The following is a 20968-nucleotide window of genomic DNA, read 5'->3' on the forward strand; positions in this document are numbered from 1 at the left end:
CCTGCTCAGCTGTCACCGCACACACACCGCACACCGCGCTTCCCACACCGCACACCGCGCTATGAAACCCCCAGCAACTCACCCAGCAAGCACTAATTCATCTCCAGCACGCTCGTTTGGGTCGTGGTCCTTCGGCAGCACAGGCATGAAGGCCCTGATGGCAGTTTGTTTGCTCATTTTTACATTCTTGGTCGATTGCGCTACTTTACATACAACTAGTATATAGAAAATATCGGTTCTCTGCAGCAGAGCGACTAGATAAGCTTAAGATAAGGTCGTGCGTGGCGTGCCAAACCCCTCCACCCCCTCCCTTGCGCGCGCGCGCGCGCGCGCCACGCGGGCGAAATTGTTCCGATGATATTAATTTTCGGCGATATTTTGTTAAAAATAAATTGTAATTGTTTCGGCGCTCAACTTCGGCAGCCACCCCCGAACTTTGAACGCCGAAACCTTTGTACCACTACGGTACACGGCTGCAGATTGGAGCAAGCTCTATCTTGCAGCAGACAAGGGTGAGAGCCACTGCGCCCTCTTGTAACCAATGCAATCTGCGCCCGCGGCTGCAGGCAAGCCCAGCAGTAGTGGCAGTGGGCCGACCGCGGGGCTGGCGGACAAGCCGCCGCCACAGAAGCCGGTGGGCAAGGTCGAGACGTCAGCCCGGGGGCGGGAGCGCAGCAGCAGCAGCAGCAGCGCCAGCGCCAGCACCAACGGCGCGGGACGGGACGCCGCGTCGGGCGCCTCCGGCAAAAGCACGTCCCGCGCCGTGCCCTCAGTGCCGCGCGCTGTGGCCGCCGCTGCCGCTGCTACCGGCATCACAGGCGCCGCCGTTGCCACAGGACCTGACTCACACCGACTAAGCACCACGGCCTTCACGACGGCTCCACATGCCCTCCCGCCATGTGTCTCTTCCTTGTTACTCTGACCTCGGGACTAATGTAAACATCCCCTCTCCCGCCGCCCCGCCCCACACACAGGTCGTATTGTCCTTAAACGCGGTGCCGCCCATCCAGGTGGTGGTGTCCTCGCCCGTGTGCCGCCGCCATCCCGACCTGACTCACCTGTACCGGGCCATGGTCGTCTCGCCCTACTGCGGCGCGCCCGCCCCCATCGGCTCCGCCTCGGTGGCAGGCCCCGCCTCGTGCTTTGGGCTTCCTGCCGCCGCCCTCGCCGCGCGGCGGGCCGCCAGGAACCAGCGCCGCCGCCAGGGCCGCGGCCCCAGCCGCCAGGGCCGCCGTGTCCGCCTCGGCGGCGGCTGCCGCCGACGCGACGGCGGTTACCGCAGCGGGGCCGCCGCTGCCGCGGCGGCGGCCGGGCCGGCGTATGGCAGGCAGAGCCGCGAGTCAAGCGCAGCCGCCGCCAGCGTCAGTGACCCCGCGGTGCCGTCGTCCTCGGGCCGCGCCAACTCCTCCACTGGCAGCGCCTCCAGTGCCGCCACCGCCGCCGCCAACTGCTGCGAAGCCTTGCAGCTGGTGTGGCACCTTCCGCCAGCGCCTCCGGCTGCGCCTCCCGCTGCAGCCCGCTGGCGGCGCCGCTGCTGCGGCTGTCCATGCTGCCGTGCGGCCTGTTCTGCGGAGAGCAGCTCACCTGCCGCACCGCCACGCGGCTGTGGGGTGAAATGGCCTTTCGCGCGTTCGACTGTGGCGGCCGCGACGCGGGGCCCTGCGGCCTGCATGGCGCGTCACGCGGCCACGGTTGTTTCGGCATTCCAAGCAGGTGCGAGGAAGCAGGTCTGCACGTGCATGCCGTATGCGTATGCTCGCCTGTCCGGGCGTCCTGCCCGCTGTGGAAGGACAGGGTTAGGGACCGGGGTTTGCATCCCGCCGTCCATGACCGGTCTCGGTGCTCCGCCCGCACCGCGTCATCTCGTGCACTCGCGCTCGCGGCCGCGCGCAGTGCCGCCTGGCGCCCGGCACCCAGGTGTGCGGCAGGCTGGCGGGTCTGTCCGGCCCGCCGCCGCTGGAGCTCTGTTCGAGGGACTGGGGCGGCTGCTGGCGGGCGGCGGCTGCTACCTGCTGGCGGGGCGCTGGTGAGGCGGCAGGCCACGAGTGGGGGACGGGCATGGGCATAAGCATGGGCAGAATGGGAAGCGTCACAGTGCGGTGTGACGGCGGTGTGATGGCGTGGCGGAGTGGGGGCGGCTGTACCCGGCTGTACAGTCGCAGCCATCCGTCAGGAACGGATGCGTGCAGCGGCTCGGCCTTGACAATGACAAGACTTTGACATAGCCGCGATGGCACACCTGAAGCGCGGTGACACGGCAAAGGTGGCGCCGCCGCAGGCTACATAAGAACAGATGACTCCTTGCGTGGTGGTTAGGGGGGCGGAGCCTTCATGCAAGGTAGCCATTTGACCTGCTGTTCGACAGGCGCGCGCAAACAATCTGACACGAGATAGAAGAGATACTTGGCGGCCGGCTCACGGGTAGGGCGCTATTTTGCGTAGTAGGAGCATGGAGGCGGCGGTGGGGATGACGATGCGGAGGATTTAAGCTGGCGGATTCTGTTGGATTCTCTCGGTGGGGGGGGGGGTCTGGGGGAGTTAGCTGTTGGGAGGCGCCACGTGTGCATGCGGTGTTGCGCTCGAGCGTCACAACCGGCGTACTGCCAGCATTGCAGTGGGGCCCAGCGTGGCCAATCGAGACCGCAGTCAAGCTGCTGACTGCAGTGTTACCCTCAATCGCCGAATGTGTGGCTTGCAATTTAGGGTGTTACCCGGGCCTGGCTTGACGAGGGTGGGCATGAGGACATTCGTGGACCACTGAAATGGGGCCTACTAGTGGCGGGGCACAAACCGCTGCTGTGCATGCGTGCGTGGAATTCGCAGGCGGCCACACGGGCCATTTTGTGTCAGATGCGCAGGAAGGAAGAGGCGCAACGAATGAGGGTCAATTCTCAGGAGTGCGCGGCGCATCACACCGTTGACGGCAGCCCCCATTCGCAGCTTCCCAGCCAACCGCACGCGCAACTACCCGCTCCCACAGGTGCCTAACTCGCATCAACTACCATGCACGTCCAGCCTTGGCATTATCCCCAGCCACGCGGGTTGTTGCGATATAGCCATCATTGCGGTGCCCCCGTCACACCCTACACTCCTACAGCACCTGACACCCCCCCCCCCAGACACAGCTTTGCTGCAGGTGGCCCCCCCAGTCCGCTGCCCATACAAGTTGCTTGTGCACTAGTGTGGCGTGCCCAAGTGGGTGTTCCGCACCGCACATGTGCTGTCTGAATGCGACATTACCGTTCGGGAAGCAACGCGCCATAGGTATGCTGATTACCGCGGCAGTCTCGTACGCTGGACACCAAGCTATGCAGAATATTTGCGACATCTGCTACCGTATATACTATGACCCTCATGTGCCTTACGTCCGCAACAGCCGCAACCGAGGCGTAGGCCCGCCCACCCTACACTGTGCTGCCTATCAACGCAGGCGCGCACACGCCTCGCCATCTCCCTCACCCGCAGCGCACCGCCCCTCGGCCCACGGCCTGCCTCTCAGCAAAGCCTGTCGCTACTTCGCCAGCTCAGGTCATCCAGTTGCCACGGCGGCGGTGGGAGCTGTACGGCTCGTCCTCGTCCTCCCGCTCGCCGCCCCTCGGCTGCTGCGGCTGCTGTGTGCCGGCCGCCGCCTGGCCACTGGCCGCCATGGGGCCAGCCTCCCGCGCGCCCAGCCCGCCCGCCAGCGAGCCGCGCAGGCGGCCCAGGTCCACACCGCTGCAGAGCGAGCCGCCGCGCGCACGTGTGTTAAAGAGCACAATCAAGGAGAACATTACGCGCACGTGTGTGTGCGTTACGTACACAACAATGGGCGCATGAGTATGCGTGCGCGTGTGTTGGGAAATCACAAGGGTAAGGGCCGACCGCGTGTGTGCGTAGCGAGGGGTGGTGAAGGCGGTTTGGGGTGCCGAGGTTGCGTGTGTCAGGGGAGGATGGGAGAGCTGGAGCGGATGTCAATCAGGGCAACCATGACGAGGGACAGAGGTGCAGGCAGCGAGTCATGCGCACCCACACATGCACACGCACACACGCACACCCCACGGCGCCCTGATCCCGCCCCCGCCCCAGCTATCGTACACGACCACGTCGTCAAGGCCTGCGTGCGCGCACCTGGACTCGGCGGCGGTGCCCTGGGCCGCAGTGGGAACAGAGCCGGAGCCGGAGCCGGAGCCGCCAAAGTCCTCGGCGCCCAGGCCCGGAACGTTGGCGTCTGCGGGTGGGTGGGCGTTGGGCGTTGGGCGGCCACACACTTACACCACACACGCAGGTGCAGTACTACTGGGGCACGGGGCCGCGAGACTGCCCCGCGCCAGCAGCGCGACGACCGAGTTGAGCTCGCAATCCGCAATGTTCGGCGGCTGGGGTCCATCTCCTTGTCTCGCCCCTACTTTTGCTTACTTACACAAGGGACAGCGCACCCCACACGGACACGGACATAGCGCCCGAAGTACGCCGAGTCGCCGACACGCCGCCCCGCCTCACCTGGAATCTCCTGCTCTGTGTCGGCGGCGACACTGCCGCTGCGGCTGCCGCCGCTGCCGCCGCCGCCACTGGTAGGGGTGGTGGGGTCGCGCTCCTCAATGGCGGGGTTGCCGCTCTGCCACTCGTCCGTCCAGGCCTCCGGCACCTGCTCTCCCGCGGCCTGCGGGGTCGGTGACAAGTGACATGTGGCAGCCATCGAAGTGCGAGGAATGCGAGCACGAGGGGTGGCGGGCAGGTGTCCAAGTCCCGCCGGCTGCGGCATCAGTCGGCAAATTCTGCTACTCGCCAACACTTGAGCAAAGGCCTGCCCACTAACCTGGCAACCCAGCCGCCACGCGTGTTGCTGAGCTAGTAGATGGGCATCAGGCCTTTGCTCTGCTTTGTGGTGGTCGCCGTTGCGGATTGCCCACCTTATGGCTGGTCCCCACCCCACCCCCCTGTTACCCCGTACGCACATAGCGGAGCGCGCTCCGGCCGGCACCTGCACCGGCACCGGCACCGGCACCGGCCGCCGCTGAGCCGCTGGCGCCGCGGCCCACACCGCCGCCGTCCTCGCGCGTGCCACTCATCCACTCGTCCTGCCACTCGTCCGGCACGTCCGGATGACCCTGGTGGTGGAGTTGGTGGTGAGGGATGAGGGTGGGGGTGGGATGAGACGCGCATGCGGTATGGCGCGCACTGACCGAGAGCCGAGTGCAACGACAGCAACGTCCCCTGCAGCAGCCTTCAGGCAAGCTGCCCTGGCCTTCCCCCTCGTCTTCTTGACCCACAACTCACATAGCCGGCGCCGGCATCCCGCGGGTCAGAAGCCGCCCTCACCGCCCGCCGCCGCGCCGCGGTTGTGGGCGGCTGCAGCTGCGGCTGCAGCAGGCGGCTGAGGCCGTGGCCGTGGCGGCCGCAGCGGCAGCGGCAGCCAGGGCTGCAGAGCGCTGTGCTGGCCGGGGGGCTGGCCGCTGCATGCCGCAGCAAGGGGCCGGCGGGCGCGCCGATCTGCCGGCGCCCGGCGACAGCGCGTGGCGTTGTGCAGGCGTGGCCGAGCATGCTGACTGTTGCAGTAGTGGTGCCGTTGCTAGTAGTTGAAGTGAAGGAAGTGGAGTGAGTGCTGGGGCAAGAGAGCAAAGGCCGAAACGGGAGTGCCACGTCATTACGGATTGTGCACAGCACCGGAGGCGGAGGCCAAAGCTGCTCAGAGCTCACCATCGTGCATTCCGGAGACTCGATGGCTTCTCCCCTGCCCGTACGGGGCGAATAAGCCTGCCAGGCCCGCAGGAACTACAGAATTTACAGGACTGTGCGCGCCCTTCGTCCGCGTTCACTCCGCACTGCCTCCTCTACCCACTCACCATTCTTCACGTCCCTACTCGCCGCACGCTACCGCGCACATCGACCCCCATCATGCCTTACGTCATGGAAAGGGCGGCTGACCTGTTACTGGTCGCCTCCGCAGTGCCGAGGCCCCAACACACACACGTGTCAGATGGGCCACGGGCCTCCTCGCCAGCCCTCCACACAGAGTCCAAACCCGCATACGACGCACCTGCCCCCCCCCCAAAGTTGCCAAGCCGACCGCCTGTCGGGCCGTGCAACGGACAGCCCTCGCACGCGGTGGTGGAGCTGCGGCCACTCAGCACAGCCGGTCTCCCCCCTCGAGTGTCGTCATTTGAGTCCTGGACCACACCGTCCGTCTAGGTTGGTCTCAAGCCCGCAAGCCCGGCGCCCCTTCATGCACCCACCCCACACGGCGCATGCGACGCGTCACTCGCCGCACACGCCTCCCCATGTTAAGATATGTCAGCCCTACGCTCTTCTCCAGGTCCAGTCCAGTCAGGCCTGAGTCGCCAACTGCTCCATTGCAAGAGCGCTCGCCCGCGACCAGGCGCTGGAGGCGGCCGCCGGGCAGTCGCCAGGCGACACGCCGCCATACGGACCCGCGGCCACCGCCCCTCTGACGCGTTGCGCCACTCCGCGCACACCACTTCAGCGCCAGGCCCTCAGCCACCGGCACCAGCTGCGTCCTGAACCGCATCTGGGTAGGTCCGAGCCAAGCCTCAGCTGCTGCTGCTGCTGCGAGCGCCCCATCCATCAATCCATCCATCCATCCATCCATCCCCTGGCCTGGTTGCGTTTACTCCAGCTTGTCGATGACGGCCTTGGTGAAGTCGGAGGTGGTGGCGTTGCCGCCCAGGTCCGCGGTGCGGTACTTGCCCTCTGTGCAAGTGGGCGGGTGGGCGGGGTTCGGTGGGAGCAAGTGAGGCTAGGTGCCGGAGCGCTCAGGGGTGTGAGCTCACGCCATTTGCGGCCTCGCGCAGTGCCCGCACCACTCAGCAGGCAACCTAAACCCCTGCCGTCTTCAGCTGCAACCCCTGGCCCTCACCGGTACCGTGCCTCTTCACAATGCTGGCCCCCACACGCCTGTCCTCCTGCCCCTCCCGCCCCCGGCCTGCCACCCCCGCCCGCCGCCCCCCTCACCCGCGATGACGCCCAGCACTGCGTTCTGGATGTTGTCTCCCTCCTGCCGCCGCCCCAGGTGCCTCAGCATCATGGCGCTGGACAGCAGCAGCGCAGTGGGGTTGGCCTTGTTCTTGCCCGCAATGTCCGGCGCAGTGCCGTGCACCGCCTCAGCCAGGGCCAGGCCGTTCGTGCCTGTGGGTCGGTGGGTGCGAGTGCGTGGGCGTGAGAGTGTACAGTTGCGTTTACCACCGGTCTGCAAGCGCATGCGCGCATGTACACATCTGGACTCAGCGGTCTGGGATGTGCGTGCGCCGTGCTGCTGTTTGGGCAGCAGCTGCTGAAGACCGCTGTACGGAAGAGAGCGGCGCCGGGCGCCAGGGGCTGTGCTGCGACTGCGCTGCGGCTGGCGCCAGGAGGAGGCTGCTGCGTCCCCGCCGGCGGCGGCCGGACGTACTGTTGCGCGCCTTGGCCGCCCCCCAGACTGCGGTGCGAACCAGAGGCGCGGCTGCAAGTCGCGCCAAACAACCCGCCTCCTGCCTGCCCGTCCCCAGCCCCCAACCGCCGCGCACAGCACGCGCATTGCGGCGCACACCCCACCCTCTCCCATCTGCCTGCCGCTGCTGCTGTGCCGCAAGCCTGCCGCCCGACCTGCGTCCCTGAGGCCGTTGATATGTGGCCACCGCTGCCGCTGCTCATCCGCCTCTCGCCGACCTGGGGGCTCTCCTATGCCGCTGAGTGCCCGGACCCCAGCTGCTGCCCCGGCCCCAGCCGGCCGCTGTCGCCCCCGGTTCCGCCGCCGAGCCGCTGCCGCGGCCACCTCCGCATCAGGCTCGGACCCGGACCCTCACAGCAGCAGGGTCTCCTGGCTGTCCTTCGGCGTGCGGCGCCCTGTACCACCGGTAGCCCGAGACCCAGTAGGCCTGGCCGCCTGGCCGACGCGCCACCCGCGCCCTGCCACCACCGCCCGCCGCCATGCGTTCTGCTGGGGCCCGGCTGCCTCCCGCCCACCCGCACTTCCTTCCTGGTGGGCTCACCCTGTCCATCTTACCCTGGCGCCCTGCCGAGTGCACCCGCAAGTCCAGTGCCCCGGCACAACACCCACCCGCCCACCAGCCACCTACACCCACCAGCCACCTACACCCACCAGCCACCTACACCCATCAGCCACCTACACCAATCCACCGCACAACCCCGCCACACCCACTCCACATCCCCACCCACCGATGTTCATGGAGGGGGTGACGCCCAGGCCGCCCACCAGGCCGGCGCACAGGTCCGAGATGATGTCGCCGTACAGGTTGGGCATCACCAGCACGTCGAACTGGGGGGTGGATGTGAGAGGGGGTGAGCAGGGGTGCGGGTGGGGTTGCTAGGTTAGGGCAGTGGGAACAGGGCACTACGCAGGCGTGTAGGTGCACGCGCAGCATTCGATCAGTCCATACATCGCGGCCCGTGCTGTTCCGCTGCCCTGCGCCACCCCCTCCACCCCGCCGCCCCCCGCCGCGCCAGCAACCCCCATCCCCACCGCCCAGCTGGAGCAGTACCCATCACCTGTCCACCCCAGGCCGCGCCAGGCCCCCCCCCCCCGCCCCCACCCCACCAGCCCCCCCGCCCTCCCCCGCCGCCCCGCCGCACCTGCAGCGGGTTGCTGACGAGCTGCATGCAGGCGTTGTCCACAATGACCTCCTCGTACGTGATGTCGCCGTACTTGGCCGACACCTCGCGGCAGCACTCCAGGAACAGGCCGTCAGCCTGTGTGTGTGTGTGTGTGTGTGTGTGTGTGTGTGTGTGTGTGTGTGTGTGTGTGTGTGTGGATGTGGGAACACGTCATGTGTGTGTATGTGGTTAACAAGGGAACCAGAACTAGTGCGTGCGCGGCCTTGGCGACAACCTTGACAGTTGTGCGGCAGGTATGCGTCTTGCCGGCTCACGTGCGAGCCTCTCTTATGGCGACTGCTGATACCTGATGGCCTTTTCCTGTTCGCCAAACAGCCTCCACAACGCCTGCCTGCCCCGCCTGCCTGTCAGCTGCCTGCCCCGACACCGAGCCGCGCACCTTCTTCATAATGTTGGCCTTGTGCACCGCCGTCACCTTGCTGCGGCCGTTCTCGCGTGCGTACGCAAACGCAAACTCGGCAATGCGCGAGCTGGCCTTGCGGGTGATGATCTGTGGGCGTGGTGGCGATGATGGTGGCAACGTGCGGCGGGGTGAGAGCTGTGGTGGCAGGCGCGCGGGTGTTGCGCCATGGCTGACAACCAGATAACCGCGCGACCCTATACATTCCGCCCCATTGAGAGCGTCACCACTTGTACTATGAGACAACGCTGACGCCCCAGCTTGCAGCGCCACCGTTCTGTTAAAGCACGTGTGGATTACCATCGGAATTCTCCGTCAAACAGTCGGCCGTGGGAACCGCCGAGTTATGTCGAGTACCACATCCCGCCGAATCGACATGCGCGCACCTTCAGCGACTCGACGACGCCGGGCACCACCTCGTGCTCCAGACCCGAGTACTCGCCCTCAGTGTTCTCACGGACGGTGACCAGGTTAATGCCGTCGTAGCGGGTCTTGTAGCCCGGAATGTTGAAGCAAGGACGCACATTGGCGTAAAGGTCCAGCTCCTTGCGGAGCGTAAGGTTCAGCGACCGGAAGCCCTTGCCGATTGGCGTCGCCATCGGACCCTTAAGTCCAATCTTGTGCTTCTGCGAGCGCAATTCAGTTGCAATTGTCTTCACATATGACACTGGTCATGTCGAAACAATCAGCGGGCTCACCAGCACAGAGTCCAGGTTCTCCCGCGTGACCATCGAGTTCGTCCGGGGGTCGGGAGTCTTGCCGATGTGCTGCTCATCCCAGACGACGGGGATGCGAGCAGCAGCAAAGATCTCACGCACAGACGCCGCAATCTCCGGACCAATGCCGTCGCCAGGGAAGAGGGTTGCCTCGAATGACTTGGAAGCAAAGCCCCTAGTCATCGACGCAGCCGCCTGCGCGGAAGAGAAAAGAGCGCTGCCAGCCGTCTTCAACATTTTTGGTCTTTGCGGAATACAACGCTGGGGGTGAGAAATAAGCGGCCGGGGGAAGGGAGGCGTGTTTGGGTTTTCCCGAGTGCACAATCGCGTGCCCCATGCGGTCGGCCGCGACGCAAGACGAGTCGTGAGAGCGCATATGCTTTCTTCTCACACGCACAGCTTTGCTGTGTGCAACACTCGGGAACTAGGGGACTTAAGAACCTAGTCGGCGGCGATCACAACACTCCTGACCTTTTAGCGGAATCAGGTGCGACACGCGTGATCCTCTCTTTGCTCAACATAAAAAATTGACAGGGAGGTAGCTTGGGGCCGGGCTGGCAGCGCACAATTGGCCCATTCGCCACCCAAAACAACGCCAGTCGCTCTGCCTGCGGAGCAGTCATGAGCGCACTGTTGACTCGATGTCGCTAGATCGGATTTGGGCGCGCCTGGATTCGCCCGAGGCGTGCTGGGCGCGCCTCTCACGTTGGTGGAGGCCTGCTGCACACACCACATTTCCTACGCGCTCTAGCGGGAGCGCATGTGGGGCACCGGCGCCGGTGTCATTGACGGGAAATTCTTTATGGTTTGGAGCAGGAGGCTCCGCGGGGCCAGCGCTTGGAAGCAGTCGGGGAGGCTGCTTGCGCCCGTGTTGCGCCCAGCTTCCGCCACCCCTACCATCCCGCGTGGGACAGGCCACCGCGCCCGGCCCGGCAAGTCCTAATTGTCCGCCCCCTCGCCCCTCTGTCTCTCCTGACAGGAGATTGTGTTTGGCGACACAAAGTCAACTACAATGTCGGACACTAAGCCGCGTCTCTATGGCGTGGGCGTGAAGGCGCTGCGGCTGCAGGTGCGTGTGTTTGGATGTGCACGGAGGTGAGCACGCGGGTGTCGTGGAAGGGGCCGAGGCAGGACACGCTTACATTAGTGTGAGCCACCATCAGCACCACAAACCGTAGCATGAGAGGCACCAGCACCTCAGGCGTGGGAAAAGGTGTTTCGACCCAACCATTCCATCTACTGGGACGAGGTTGCAGCCTCCGAATGGCTCTACACATGTCACCCGCACCTCTCCCCACCTTCCCGCCACCCACCTGCACGCCACCACACCCACCCCACACCCGCCACACCACCCACGCCACAACGTCCCTGCCCCCAGGCTGTTGCGGCTGTTGCCGGCGTGGAGCTGGACGTGGCGCCCTTCACCGAGGGCCTCACCAACGCCACGCCCAACTACCTGCGCCTGGCCCCCGACGGCGCCTTCCCCCTGCTGGTCACCCCCGCCGGCGCCGGCCTCACCGCCGCCGGCCCCTCGCTGAAGGCGCTGCTGGGCGCCAGCGCCGCCGCCGCCAAGTGGGCGGAGTGGGCCGCCGGCTGCGACTGCTTCCTGCACGGCTGGGTGGACGGGTTGCTGGGCCTGGCGCCGGTGGAGGCCGGGCAGGCGGGCGCGGCGCTGGGCGGCCTGCGGACCCACCTGGCGGCCCTGGAGGCGGCGCTGGCGGGCAGCGGCTTCGCCACGCTGGGCGCGGGCGCGGGCGCGGACGCGGCGGTGGCGTTCTCGCTGTTCCCCTTCTACCTCACCGTGTTTGACGACAAGTGAGCGAAGTGGGGTTGGGGGGATGGGGGGCGGGAGGGGGGGGAGCGGGAGGGGGAGGAGGGAGGGGGAGAGCGAGGAAGGGGTAGGGCGAGGAGGGTGGGAGGGTGGTCATGGCACTTGGGGCCGCGGTGCATGGCGTTGATGAAAAGGTGGGGAGGAGACGGGGTACTGGAGGCGGAGGACTAGAGGCGGGGAAAGGGTGAAGCGGATCAAAAGAGAGGATAGGTGGGCGGATGGGGATGGGGTGCGTACGGGCTTAAAATTGATCAGGAGGAGGGTTTGAGACGCGGCGCTTGGCGGGACAGGATCAGAGCCGGCAGCGGGGTGGCGGAAGGCTTAACCCGTTTGAGTGGCAAGGGGGGAAAAGCATGGCCTCGGGCACGGGCCTTGCCGTGGTGCACGGTAGCACCTGCAGGCCGCTCGGGGAGCGCCTGCCTGCGTGCATGCCGTACTGGGCGCCGGCCCTCCGGCAAGGCCACCAGCCCAGCAGCCCAGCATGTGATGGCGCACAGCGCTGCCGCCAGCGGCACCAAAGCACCGCTGCACCCTCCTCCCGTGCGCCCACCGGCTGCTGCGTTCCCACCCACTCCGCTGCCATCGCCTAACTTCTGACCCTCTTCAATTCCCCCCAATCCCTCCCTCGCCCCCAGGCTGCGCGGCGAGTTCCCCAAGACCTCGGCCTTCCTGGCCGCCGTCTTCGCCAGCCCCGCGGTGCAGGCCGCGCTGCACGGCACGCCCGTGGCGCCGCCCGCCGCCGCGCTGACGGCGCCCGCCGCCGCCTCCCCCCTGGAGCCCTTCGCCGCGGTGCTGACCCAGCCCTGGTCGGGCTCGCGCACCCGCGCCGCCTTCAACGAGTTCTTCGAGACCAAGGGCCACACCTACTGGGCCTCCTCCTCCGTGGTGCCGCACAACGACCCCACACTGCTGTTCACCAACGCCGGCATGAACCAGGTGGGCCTGGGCCGTGGTGGTGGTGGTGGAATGGGTGGTGGTGTGGGTGACGGTTCCGGCCCCGTATAGCTTCCCCATGTTGTTCCCTCCCTGCCAGCTCACGCGTGCGACTGCGCCTCTCACCCCTCCCTTCCTCTCTCTTTACCCCCACCCCCTCGCAGTTCAAGCCCGTGTTCCTGGGCACGGTGGACCCCAACTCGGACATGGGCAAGATGAAGCGCGCCTGCAACAGCCAGAAGTGCATCCGCGCGGGTGAGGCGGGGCCGGGGGCGGGGGTGGAGTTTGCGGGGCGCGGTGTGGCGGGGTGTACGGGGTGCGGTGTGTGGCGTTGGTGTGGGGTGGGTCTTTCGTGGCTGCGACCGTTCGGAGAGTTGCTGGGTGCGAGTGAGCTGCCGGGGGTGCCGATGAATGGACAGGGGAGGAGGTTTGACGTGCCTTCCTTACTATTGGATTGCCAGGGTGTGCTAGCTCACACACGTGCACGTGTGCACGCACACACGTCTGCCTCCCATCGCCCGCTGGAGTCGTTCCTGCTACGCCCCTGGAACTCCCATCTTCAAACCCCTCCTCCCCTCCCCCTCCTCCCTGCCCTCCCCCTCCCCCCTGCCTCCCCTGTGCAGGCGGCAAGCACAACGACCTGGACGACGTGGGCAAGGACGTGTACCACCACACCTTCTTCGAGATGCTGGGCAACTGGTCCTTCGGCGACTACTTCAAGGAGGAGGCCATCAGCTGGGCCTGGGAGCTGCTCACCAAGGTGGGCGGGGGGGGGGGCAGGCGGTAGCCGTCACGGAAGACGGAGTGAGCAAACCACATGAAACCGGTGGAAGGCGGGGAGGGGCGGGGCGGGGGAAAGGGGGGGAGCAGCGGGGTCTGGGCCTGTGGGGAGAAGGAAGACGGGAAGGCGTGGGACACAAGGAGCGCGTGCGGGCGCTATCCCTGCACACAAGCCCTGCTCCTTATTGCGCACGCACGCTTGCCCCTCGCTCTTGTGCTCCCTCCCTCCCACTCACCCTGCCGCCTCCCTGCTGCCTCACCCCACATTACTGATCATGAGTGTCATCCCCACTCCCAGGTGTACAAGCTGCCGGCTGAGCGCCTGTACGCCACCTACTTCCGCGGCGACCCCGCCATGGTGGGGCGCTGTGTGTGGGGGGGGGGGGGCGGGGGGGGCGCTATGTGCGGGCGTGTGTGCGGCGCTGTGTGCGGGCATGTGTGCGACGCTGTGTGTGTGCACGCTTTGGGCGACAGGCCAACTTTGAGGGGATCTGCACGTTCCTTGGAGAGGGAATTCGTCGCCTGCCACTCTCCAAGCGGGAGCAGAGTGGCGTGTGGCGTGTGCATGGGGTGGTATGGCGGCGGGTGTCAACCGAGTGACGGTCCCCGCGCACCCACGCCACGCCCACGGCCCGCACACACCCACACCACACCCGGCGCCTCGCAGGGCCTGCCCGCCGACGACGAGGCGCGTGAGATCTGGCTGCGCTTCCTGCCCGAGAGCCGCGTGCTGCCGTACGGCAACAAGGAGAACTTCTGGGAGATGGGCGACCAGGGCCCCTGCGGCCCCTGCACCGAGATCCACTTCGACCGGTGAGGCAGGCAGGCGGGCAGCAGCAGCAGCAGCAGCAGCAGTAATGGTAGCAGCAAGCAGCCTTTGGTTTCCGGGGGGGGAGGCCCAGTTGGTGCCCTACTTCTCCTCCTTAACCCTGCAACCTCCTCCCGCCACCCTTCACGCCGCCCCTCCCACCTGCTCCTCCTCCTCCCGCTCACAGCATCGGCGGCCGCGACGCCGCGGCGCTGGTGAACGCGGACGACCCCAACGTGCTGGAGATCTGGAACAACGTGTTCATCCAGTTCAACCGCGAGCCGGACGGCAGCCTCAAGTCGCTGCCCGCCAAGCACGTGGACACGGGCATGGGCCTGGAGCGCATCACCTCGGTGCTGCAGGGCAAGATGAGCAACTACGCCACCGACCTGTTCGGGCCCATCTTTGACGCCATCCAGGCCGTCACCGGCGCCCGCGACTACACCGATAAGGTGCGGACATGTGGGAGGCGGGGCGCGGGGGTGGGGAACAATATCACCGATGTGGAGAGGGGGAGAGGGAGGAAACGTCCAGGGTATGTTAAAGTGCACAAGGCGATTCGCATGCCTGCGTGTTCCTTAACTCTGAAAACCCACCATTTCTCCCACCTCTCCCTCTTCCCACCCAGATCGGCAAGGACGACTCCGACGGCGTGGACATGGCCTACCGCGTGGTGGCCGACCACATCCGCACCCTGTCCTTCTCCATCGCCGACGGCGCGCGCCCCGGCAACGAGGGCCGCGACTACGTGCTGCGCCGCATCCTGCGCCGGTGAGAGCGCGAGGGAGAGGGGGAGGAAGGGGGATAGGCGGGTGGGGTGGACTGGGGGGTGGCTGGCTGGGCGGCAGCAATGCGGCCCGCGGGAAAGGCGGAGGAGGGGCAGGACTCCCCAACACAGCTGCGCGTGTTCACGCCTCCCTTATCACCTTACCACCTGCCCGCCGCCGCTACCCCCCCCCCCCAGCGCGGTGCGCTACGGTCGTGAGAAGCTGGGCGCCAAGGAGGGCTTCTTCGCGGGCCTGGTGGACGTGGTGGTGGCGCACTTCGGCGGCTTCTTCCCCGAGCTGGTCAAGCAGCGCGACACCATCTTCGGCGTGCTGCGCGAGGAGGAGGCGGCGTTCAGCCGCACCCTCATCAAGGGTGGGCCGGGGCGGGGCTGGAGGAGGGGGGCGGGGGCTGGAGGAGGGCGGGGGCTGGAGGAGGGGGTAGGCACACGTGGGGGCAGGGGCGTGGGGGGCAGGGGTAGTCAGCCACCCATGAAAGCCCGAGCTAATGAAGGGCTGGGCGGGTAGGGGGCCCCGGGTAGTGAGGTGGGTCAGGACAGGTTCACGAGCAGGGAGCGAGGGCGCGGCGAGGGCGGGAGGGGTTCGGATGAGGGGAGTGGGAGTCAAGGCATCAACTGCATATGGGCGGGCCGGCGAGCTGGTAGCTTAACGAGGGGCATGACGAGAAGACAGACCGTTGCATTGACACTCTGCCTCACCTAGCAACCCCACTAGGCCCCCAGGACTCCCTATCTCCGCTTATCTCCGCTTGCACTCACGTTCCCAACACCCGCACCCGCCCCCCCCCCTCACAGGCATTGAGCGCTTCAAGAAGGCGGCTGCGGGCGCCACCGACGGCAAGATCCCGGGCCCCGAGGCGTTCGTGCTGTGGGACACGTTTGGCTTCCCGGTGGACCTGACGCAGCTCATGGCGGAGGAGCGCGGCATGGCCGTGGACATGGCCGGCTACGAGGCGGCCATGGCGGAGGCGAGGGAGAAGTCGCGCCAGGTGGGTGGGCGCGTGGGTGGGTGTGTCGGGGGGGTGGGGTGGGGGGGTTTACATTCATGATCAGATGTGTCTGTGTGTGGGGGGGAGGTTTGGGATGGGGCAGTGGTGGGGCAGTGAGCAAGGGGAGGAAGGGGCAGGGCGGGAAGTGGGAGCAACGGGATGGGGAGAGGGATGGGATGGGTTGGGGGCCAGGAGTTGTGTTGTGGGGGCTTGTTTGCGGCTGTGGACGAATGCCTGGCCAGCGCATGAACTGACGCATGCGGCACCCGCACTGTCCTTGCTCCGCCTCCCCACAGGGCGGCAAGAAGTCTGCTGGCGGCGGCCTCAAGTTCGAGGCGGAGGCCACCGGCTGGCTGCAGGCCAACAGCATCCCGCTCACGGTGAGGGAGGGGGGGATGGTAGAGGGGTGGCGCGTGGCGGATGGGGGGCGGGGGAGGGAAGGGGTGGGAGCATGTGTGCCGTGAAAGCGGCATGGCGGCAGCGCCGACTTGAAGGAAGGATGGGTGAAACGGGGCGGCATGGGGGGTTTCATCATGGTGTGGCGTCGTCAATGGTGTGTGCCAAGCTGCACGGCACATACACCGGGGCCACTGTAAACTCTATACCTATCTCGCCCCCTCCCCCTGACTGGCAGAACGACGCGCCCAAGTACGGCTCCGCCGACGTGTCCGCCAAGGTGCTGGCCATCCTCACGTCCGGTGGCTTCGCGGCCGGCAGCCAGGAGGCGGAGGGCGGGCTGGTGGGGCTGGTGCTGGACACCACCTCCTTCTACGCCGAGAGCGGCGGACAGGTGGGCGAGCAGCAGCAGGAGGCGGCGCGGGGGCAGGGCTGGGGGCAGGGAGCAGGGGAGGAGGGAGGAGGGTGACCTCAGCAAGTTCCCTTCACCTAGCACTTCAGTCCTTCACCCGAGCTCCTAACCAAGTTCTCTTCACCTAGCACTTCGCCCGAGCTCCTAACCAACCCTACAGTGCGAACCCAGTCAACCCACACCCATATATCACACTCACCCCCACCACACCCCCGCTTGCCCCCCCTGACACAGATTGGTGACCTGGGCTCCATCCGCACTGCGGGCGGCGCCACCGTGGCCGTGGGCGACTGCCAGGTGCGCGGCGGCTGGGGGGGGCGGGCGGGGGGGGGGGGGTGACAGGGCGGGCTGAGGGGGCGGCAGGTGGCGGCTGTGGCACGGGTACGGGCGGTGGTGTGCCTACAGCACGAGCGCACCGGTGGCCTCAGCGCTGTGCCTGCACCTGCACCCGCCAATACATAGCAGCATCTGACTCCATCCACCCCTCCTCCTCCCCCCTCCTCCTCCTCGCTCCTCCCCCCTCCTGCAGGTGGCTGCCGGCTACGTGCTGCACGTGGGCGAGGTGGCGGAGGGCGGCCAGGTGGCGGTGGGCGAGGCGGTGACGGTGTCGGTGGACTACGAGCGCCGCGGCCTCATCAAGCCCAACCACACCTTCACGCACGTGCTCAACTACGCGCTCAAGTGGGTGCCGGGATGGGCCGCCGCGGCGGGCTCCGTGCATGTGTGTCTGGGCAGGGGGCGATGTGGTGTGGACTGGGGCGGGGGTGGGGGCGGGTGCCTGCAGCTCCATGCCGGCACCTGTGTGTGTGCGCACTCCGGACCGACGCTGGGGGTGGCCCCATGGCGGCCATGGAGTACCGGTACAGCTACCACGCCGCCCCCCTTCACCTGCCACCCACCGCCGCCTCCTCCCCGCCCTCGCCCCCCGTCCCCAACAACGCGTCTGCTATACTACTGTACCTGGCTACGCCTTCACTATTGAACTAATCATGAATACAACCCCCCGCCCTCCCTCAGGTCCGTCCTGGGCGACCACGTGGACCAGAAGGGCTCCATCGTGCTGCCCGACAAGCTGCGCTTCGACTTCTCCAACGCCGGCCCCGTGGAGGCGGCGCAGCTGGCGGCGGTGGAGAAGATCTGCCGCGAGGCGGTGGCGGCGGCCATGCCCGTGTTCGGCACGGAGGTGCCGCTGGCGCAGGCCAAGTCCATCAACGGCCTGCGGTGGGTGTGGCGGCGTGGGGGGAAAGGGGAGGAATGGGGAGGGAAGGCGCGGGGAGGAGGTGAAACGGTGAGGGGGAGGGGAAGGGTTGGGGAGGGGCGAGTCAGGGGGTATCAGTCACACACGTGGGCAGGAGGTGCATCCGCTTGACCGGGCTTCCTGCGAGTGTCGTATTGGTGAGGCTGTCACGGAAGAGCGAGGTTTCATATTTGCCAAGGCCTGCATGGGTTGGGTCCGACGCAGTTTCGTACAGGGTTACCGCGTAACTTCCGGTTACGCGGCTTCGTACCTGGGTTACGTGGTTTTAATGCGTCCCATCCGGCCGTGCGAAGAAAACCGTTACACTCTTCGCTTGCCGCAATATAATCTTCTATGCAGCTGCACGCTTTTGATCTGCCTTGCTTATCTCGCGCGAGCTCGGCGAGCTGCGTCACATTATGCGCGTTTCTGGCCCATCCCTTTCCATTTGATCGCAATTTTTGGCGGGAAATCGTGCGCCGGCGCCCCCACACGCCCGCGCATCCACCCGTCCCTCCACCGTGTCCGCTACCCACCCCTGCGCCGCATTGCTCACAGTGGCCGTGCATTCTGGTGCCTGTAGCCGCCCGCACTCCCTGGTCCCTTGCCTGCCTCCCTCCCCACAACCCTCCCTCCCTGCCCCTTCCTCCTCCTCCCTCTGCCCCGCAGCGCCGTGTTCGGCGAGGTGTACCCCGACCCGGTGCGTGTGGTGTCCATCGGCCGCTCCGTTGCCGACCTGCTGGCCGACCCCAAGGCCGACGCCAACGCCGCCTACTCGATCGAGTTCTGCGGAGGCACACACCTGGCCAACACACAGGAGGTGAGGCGGCATGCGTAGGGCGAGGGGGCCGGGAGGGGGCGTGGGTGGGTGGGGGGCGAGGGTGCGGGACTTGGCGTGGACGGGAGACGGGAGCGTGCACGCCAGGAGCGAAAACAGGATGTCAGGGTATGCGAATCGCCCTGCCCTGCCCAGTCCACTCACTCGCTCCTTCCACTTGCGCAACTCCACCGCGCCCACCGCCCCCAGGCCGAGGCGTTTGCGCTGCTGAGCGAGGAGGGCATCGCCAAGGGGGTGCGGCGCATCGTGGCAGTGACGCGCGGCGAGGCCGCCAAGGCCATCGCCGAGGCCGCCCGCCTGCGCGCCGAGCTGGCGGCGGTGGCGGCGCTGCCGGACGCCGAGCTGGAGAAGGCCACCAAGGCCTTCAAGGAGGTGCGGCAGGAGGGCGTGTGGCGTATGGCGTGTGGCGTATGGCAAGGCGGGGGGCGGGGCGGGATGCTGTGTACCTGAAAGCGGTAATTGGCATGGGTATTTGTATGTGTATTGCAATCTGGGGCTTCAACCACACCCTTTGCGCCTCCCCGCTTCCCCCGGCTGACCCTGTGTGTGCTCCTCCTGCCTCGCGCCAGGCCGTGGACGCGGCGGTGATCCCCGCGCCCGACAAGGCCGCCCTGCGCGACGAGATGGGCGCCCTGGCCCGCCGCGTGGTGGAGTTCCAGAAGGCCGCCGCCGCCGCCAACAAGGCGCTGGCCACCGAGAAGGCCGTGGCGGCGGCGGACGCGGCGGCGGCGGCCGGCAAGGCGTTCGTGGTGGCGCGGTAAGGGGCTAAGGGAGGGAAGAGGAGCGCAGCACATTGAGGGCGCGGGTTAAGTAGCCAACGTGTCCCGTTGCCGGTCTGTCACGTGTCACGTTCTTCATGCCGAAGGCTGACCCCCCGCCCGCCGCTGCTCCCCCCACCCCCACCCCCACCCCATTAACTAATCATGAATGTAACACCCCCACCCCCACTCCCACCCCAACCCCCGCAGCCTGGACGTGGGCCTGGACCAGAAGGCCACGGGCGAGGCCTGCGCCGCCATCGCCGCCAAGCACCCCGCGCTGTCCTCGCTCTTCGTCAGTGTGGACGGTGAGAAGGGCAAGGCGCTGGCGTACGCGGTCGTGCCCGACACCATCACCGACAAGTGAGTGCGTGGAGGCGGAGCGGGGGAGGGGGGTCGGAGCGGTCACGTGGCGGGGCGGGCTTTGGGTTCGGGTCAGCCGGGGGGCGGAGGTTGTCAGTGTGTGTGCCCCTGACGCCTGCTGTGGAGGCAAGCGACGTCGGCGGCTAGAGGCCACAAGCACCCCGCCTGTCCGCAGCTTGCAGCTGGGGCGCCACCCACACGCCACCCGCACCACCTGCCAACCAACCCCCTCGCCTGCCGACCCCGGCCCACCACCGCCCCACGCGCAGGCTCAAGGCCAACGAGTGGGTGTCTGCTGCGCTGGGGCCTCTGGGCGGCAAGGGCGGCGGCAAGGCCAACAGCGCGCAGGGCCAGGGCCCCAACGTGGACAAGGCCGACGAGGCGCTGGCGGCGGCGGAGGCCTTCGCCGCCCTCAAGCTGTGAGCAGGAGGTGGGGGTGACGTAGGCGGTGTTGGCGGCGGCGGTGTAGGTGGTGCGGGTGGCGGTGCCGGAGGATGGTGTGCAGGTGTGTTGTTAGGCAGCCAGTGGTGATGATGGGTGGTCAGGTGTGGGATCCACACCGGGTGCTGTGTGCAGGAGGAGGCTGTGGGCTGGTGGGGTGCGCAGCCGAGGCGACAGGCGGGAGGTGCAGGCTGCAGGGCAGGAGGCGAGGGGCATAAACAGGGCCCAGTGCTGACTGGGACATAGGCAACCTCGTGTTCAGTGCCCTCGCTTAAGGCCGGGCTCCTGATGAGAGTTCGAAATACGAGCAGGGATGCACATACGTAATGTGAGGCAGTACAGCCCAAATACAAGTGCAGTCTGAAGCTAGCGAGGGGAACACAGTCTCGTGTCAGTCAGTCCGCACGGCACTAGCAGGGTAAAAACAGGGAAAGGGGCAAGTGGGTGACCTTTTGGCCCGAGACTGGTATGTCGCATGGTCGTATGTTGTCATGTCAAGCACTTTGCACACAGCGATAGGGAAGCAAGGACTGGAAACCAGGGTTTGGAGGGCCGGGATCGTGTACTTCGTGCACTTGCCTTGTTTCCCATGGTTCCGTCACACCGCGGTCCTGTGGTTGTACGTTCGGGCGCATGACCTGATACTCATTATTCAACCATTCAGCTAGCTGGTGC

The 20968-nt window shown here is 66.9% G+C and overlaps 4 protein-coding genes across 4 annotated transcripts; 2 read left to right on the forward strand and 2 right to left on the reverse strand.

Moving 5' to 3' along the window:
* The first annotated feature begins 225 nt into the window (after positions 1-225).
* Positions 226-2897, forward strand: CHLRE_02g143352v5 (uncharacterized protein). The gene is made up of 3 exons (XM_043060230.1): positions 226-829; positions 975-1713; positions 1894-2897. Exons 1-3 carry the CDS (start codon positions 542-544, stop codon positions 2028-2030), a joined length of 1164 nt encoding a protein of 387 aa, XP_042927787.1. The 5' UTR covers positions 226-541; the 3' UTR covers positions 2031-2897.
* A 12-nt stretch (positions 2898-2909) lies between these two features.
* On the reverse strand, positions 2910-5555 carry CHLRE_02g143300v5 (uncharacterized protein). Its single transcript, XM_043060224.1, has 5 exons — positions 5257-5555; positions 4935-5087; positions 4480-4639; positions 4108-4207; positions 2910-3714 (listed from the first exon to the last, which is right to left on the reverse strand). Exons 1-5 carry the CDS (start codon positions 5518-5520, stop codon positions 3525-3527), a joined length of 867 nt encoding a protein of 288 aa, XP_042927788.1. The 5' UTR covers positions 5521-5555; the 3' UTR covers positions 2910-3524.
* Positions 5556-5609: 54 nt separating this feature from the next.
* CHLRE_02g143250v5 (uncharacterized protein) lies at positions 5610-9980 on the reverse strand. Its single transcript, XM_001694805.2, has 7 exons — positions 9706-9980; positions 9394-9633; positions 8987-9097; positions 8566-8682; positions 8152-8251; positions 6949-7122; positions 5610-6687 (listed from the first exon to the last, which is right to left on the reverse strand). Exons 1-7 carry the CDS (start codon positions 9904-9906, stop codon positions 6605-6607), a joined length of 1026 nt encoding a protein of 341 aa, XP_001694857.2. The 5' UTR covers positions 9907-9980; the 3' UTR covers positions 5610-6604.
* Positions 9981-10115: 135 nt separating this feature from the next.
* On the forward strand, positions 10116-20947 carry CHLRE_02g143200v5 (uncharacterized protein). The gene is made up of 22 exons (XM_043060218.1): positions 10116-10210; positions 10703-10792; positions 11102-11538; positions 12190-12490; positions 12652-12742; positions 13111-13247; positions 13566-13625; positions 13935-14080; positions 14263-14527; positions 14704-14846; positions 15040-15215; positions 15655-15848; positions 16145-16228; positions 16483-16638; positions 16891-16953; positions 17186-17337; positions 17674-17877; positions 18563-18713; positions 18921-19103; positions 19301-19488; positions 19700-19852; positions 20122-20947. The coding sequence occupies exons 2-22, from the start codon at positions 10736-10738 to the stop codon at positions 20273-20275; spliced, it is 3495 nt and encodes a 1164-aa protein (XP_042927789.1). The 5' UTR covers positions 10116-10210; positions 10703-10735; the 3' UTR covers positions 20276-20947.
* The last annotated feature ends 21 nt before the right edge of the window (positions 20948-20968 follow it).

Source organism: Chlamydomonas reinhardtii, chromosome 2 (assembly GCF_000002595.2).
Source record: "Chlamydomonas reinhardtii strain CC-503 cw92 mt+ chromosome 2, whole genome shotgun sequence".
Taxonomy (NCBI): domain Eukaryota; kingdom Viridiplantae; phylum Chlorophyta; class Chlorophyceae; order Chlamydomonadales; family Chlamydomonadaceae; genus Chlamydomonas; species Chlamydomonas reinhardtii.

Coding starts and splice junctions, on each gene's coding strand:
- CHLRE_02g143352v5 (XM_043060230.1), top strand. CDS start 542: ATGCAATCTGCGCCCGCGGCTGCAGGCAAGCCCAGCAGTAGTGGCAGT. Junction 830..974: donor GCATCACAGGCGCCGCCGTT/GCCACAGGACCT, acceptor CCCCACACACAG/GTCGTATTGTCCTTAAACGC. Junction 1,714..1,893: donor TGTTTCGGCATTCCAAGCAG/GTGCGAGGAAGC, acceptor GGCCGCGCGCAG/TGCCGCCTGGCGCCCGGCAC.
- CHLRE_02g143300v5 (XM_043060224.1), bottom strand. CDS start 5,520: ATGCTCGGCCACGCCTGCACAACGCCACGCGCTGTCGCCGGGCGCCGG. Junction 5,088..5,256: donor GGGATGCCGGCGCCGGCTAT/GTGAGTTGTGGG, acceptor CTCCACCACCAG/GGTCATCCGGACGTGCCGGA. Junction 4,208..4,479: donor CACAGAGCAGGAGATTCCAG/GTGAGGCGGGGC, acceptor ACCCACCCGCAG/ACGCCAACGTTCCGGGCCTG.
- CHLRE_02g143250v5 (XM_001694805.2), bottom strand. CDS start 9,906: ATGACTAGGGGCTTTGCTTCCAAGTCATTCGAGGCAACCCTCTTCCCT. Junction 9,098..9,393: donor GCGTCGTCGAGTCGCTGAAG/GTGCGCGCATGT, acceptor CCACGCCCACAG/ATCATCACCCGCAAGGCCAG. Junction 8,683..8,986: donor AGGCCAACATTATGAAGAAG/GTGCGCGGCTCG, acceptor ACACACACACAG/GCTGACGGCCTGTTCCTGGA.
- CHLRE_02g143200v5 (XM_043060218.1), top strand. CDS start 10,736: ATGTCGGACACTAAGCCGCGTCTCTATGGCGTGGGCGTGAAGGCGCTG. Junction 11,539..12,189: donor CTCACCGTGTTTGACGACAA/GTGAGCGAAGTG, acceptor CCTCGCCCCCAG/GCTGCGCGGCGAGTTCCCCA. Junction 12,743..13,110: donor CCAGAAGTGCATCCGCGCGG/GTGAGGCGGGGC, acceptor TCCCCTGTGCAG/GCGGCAAGCACAACGACCTG.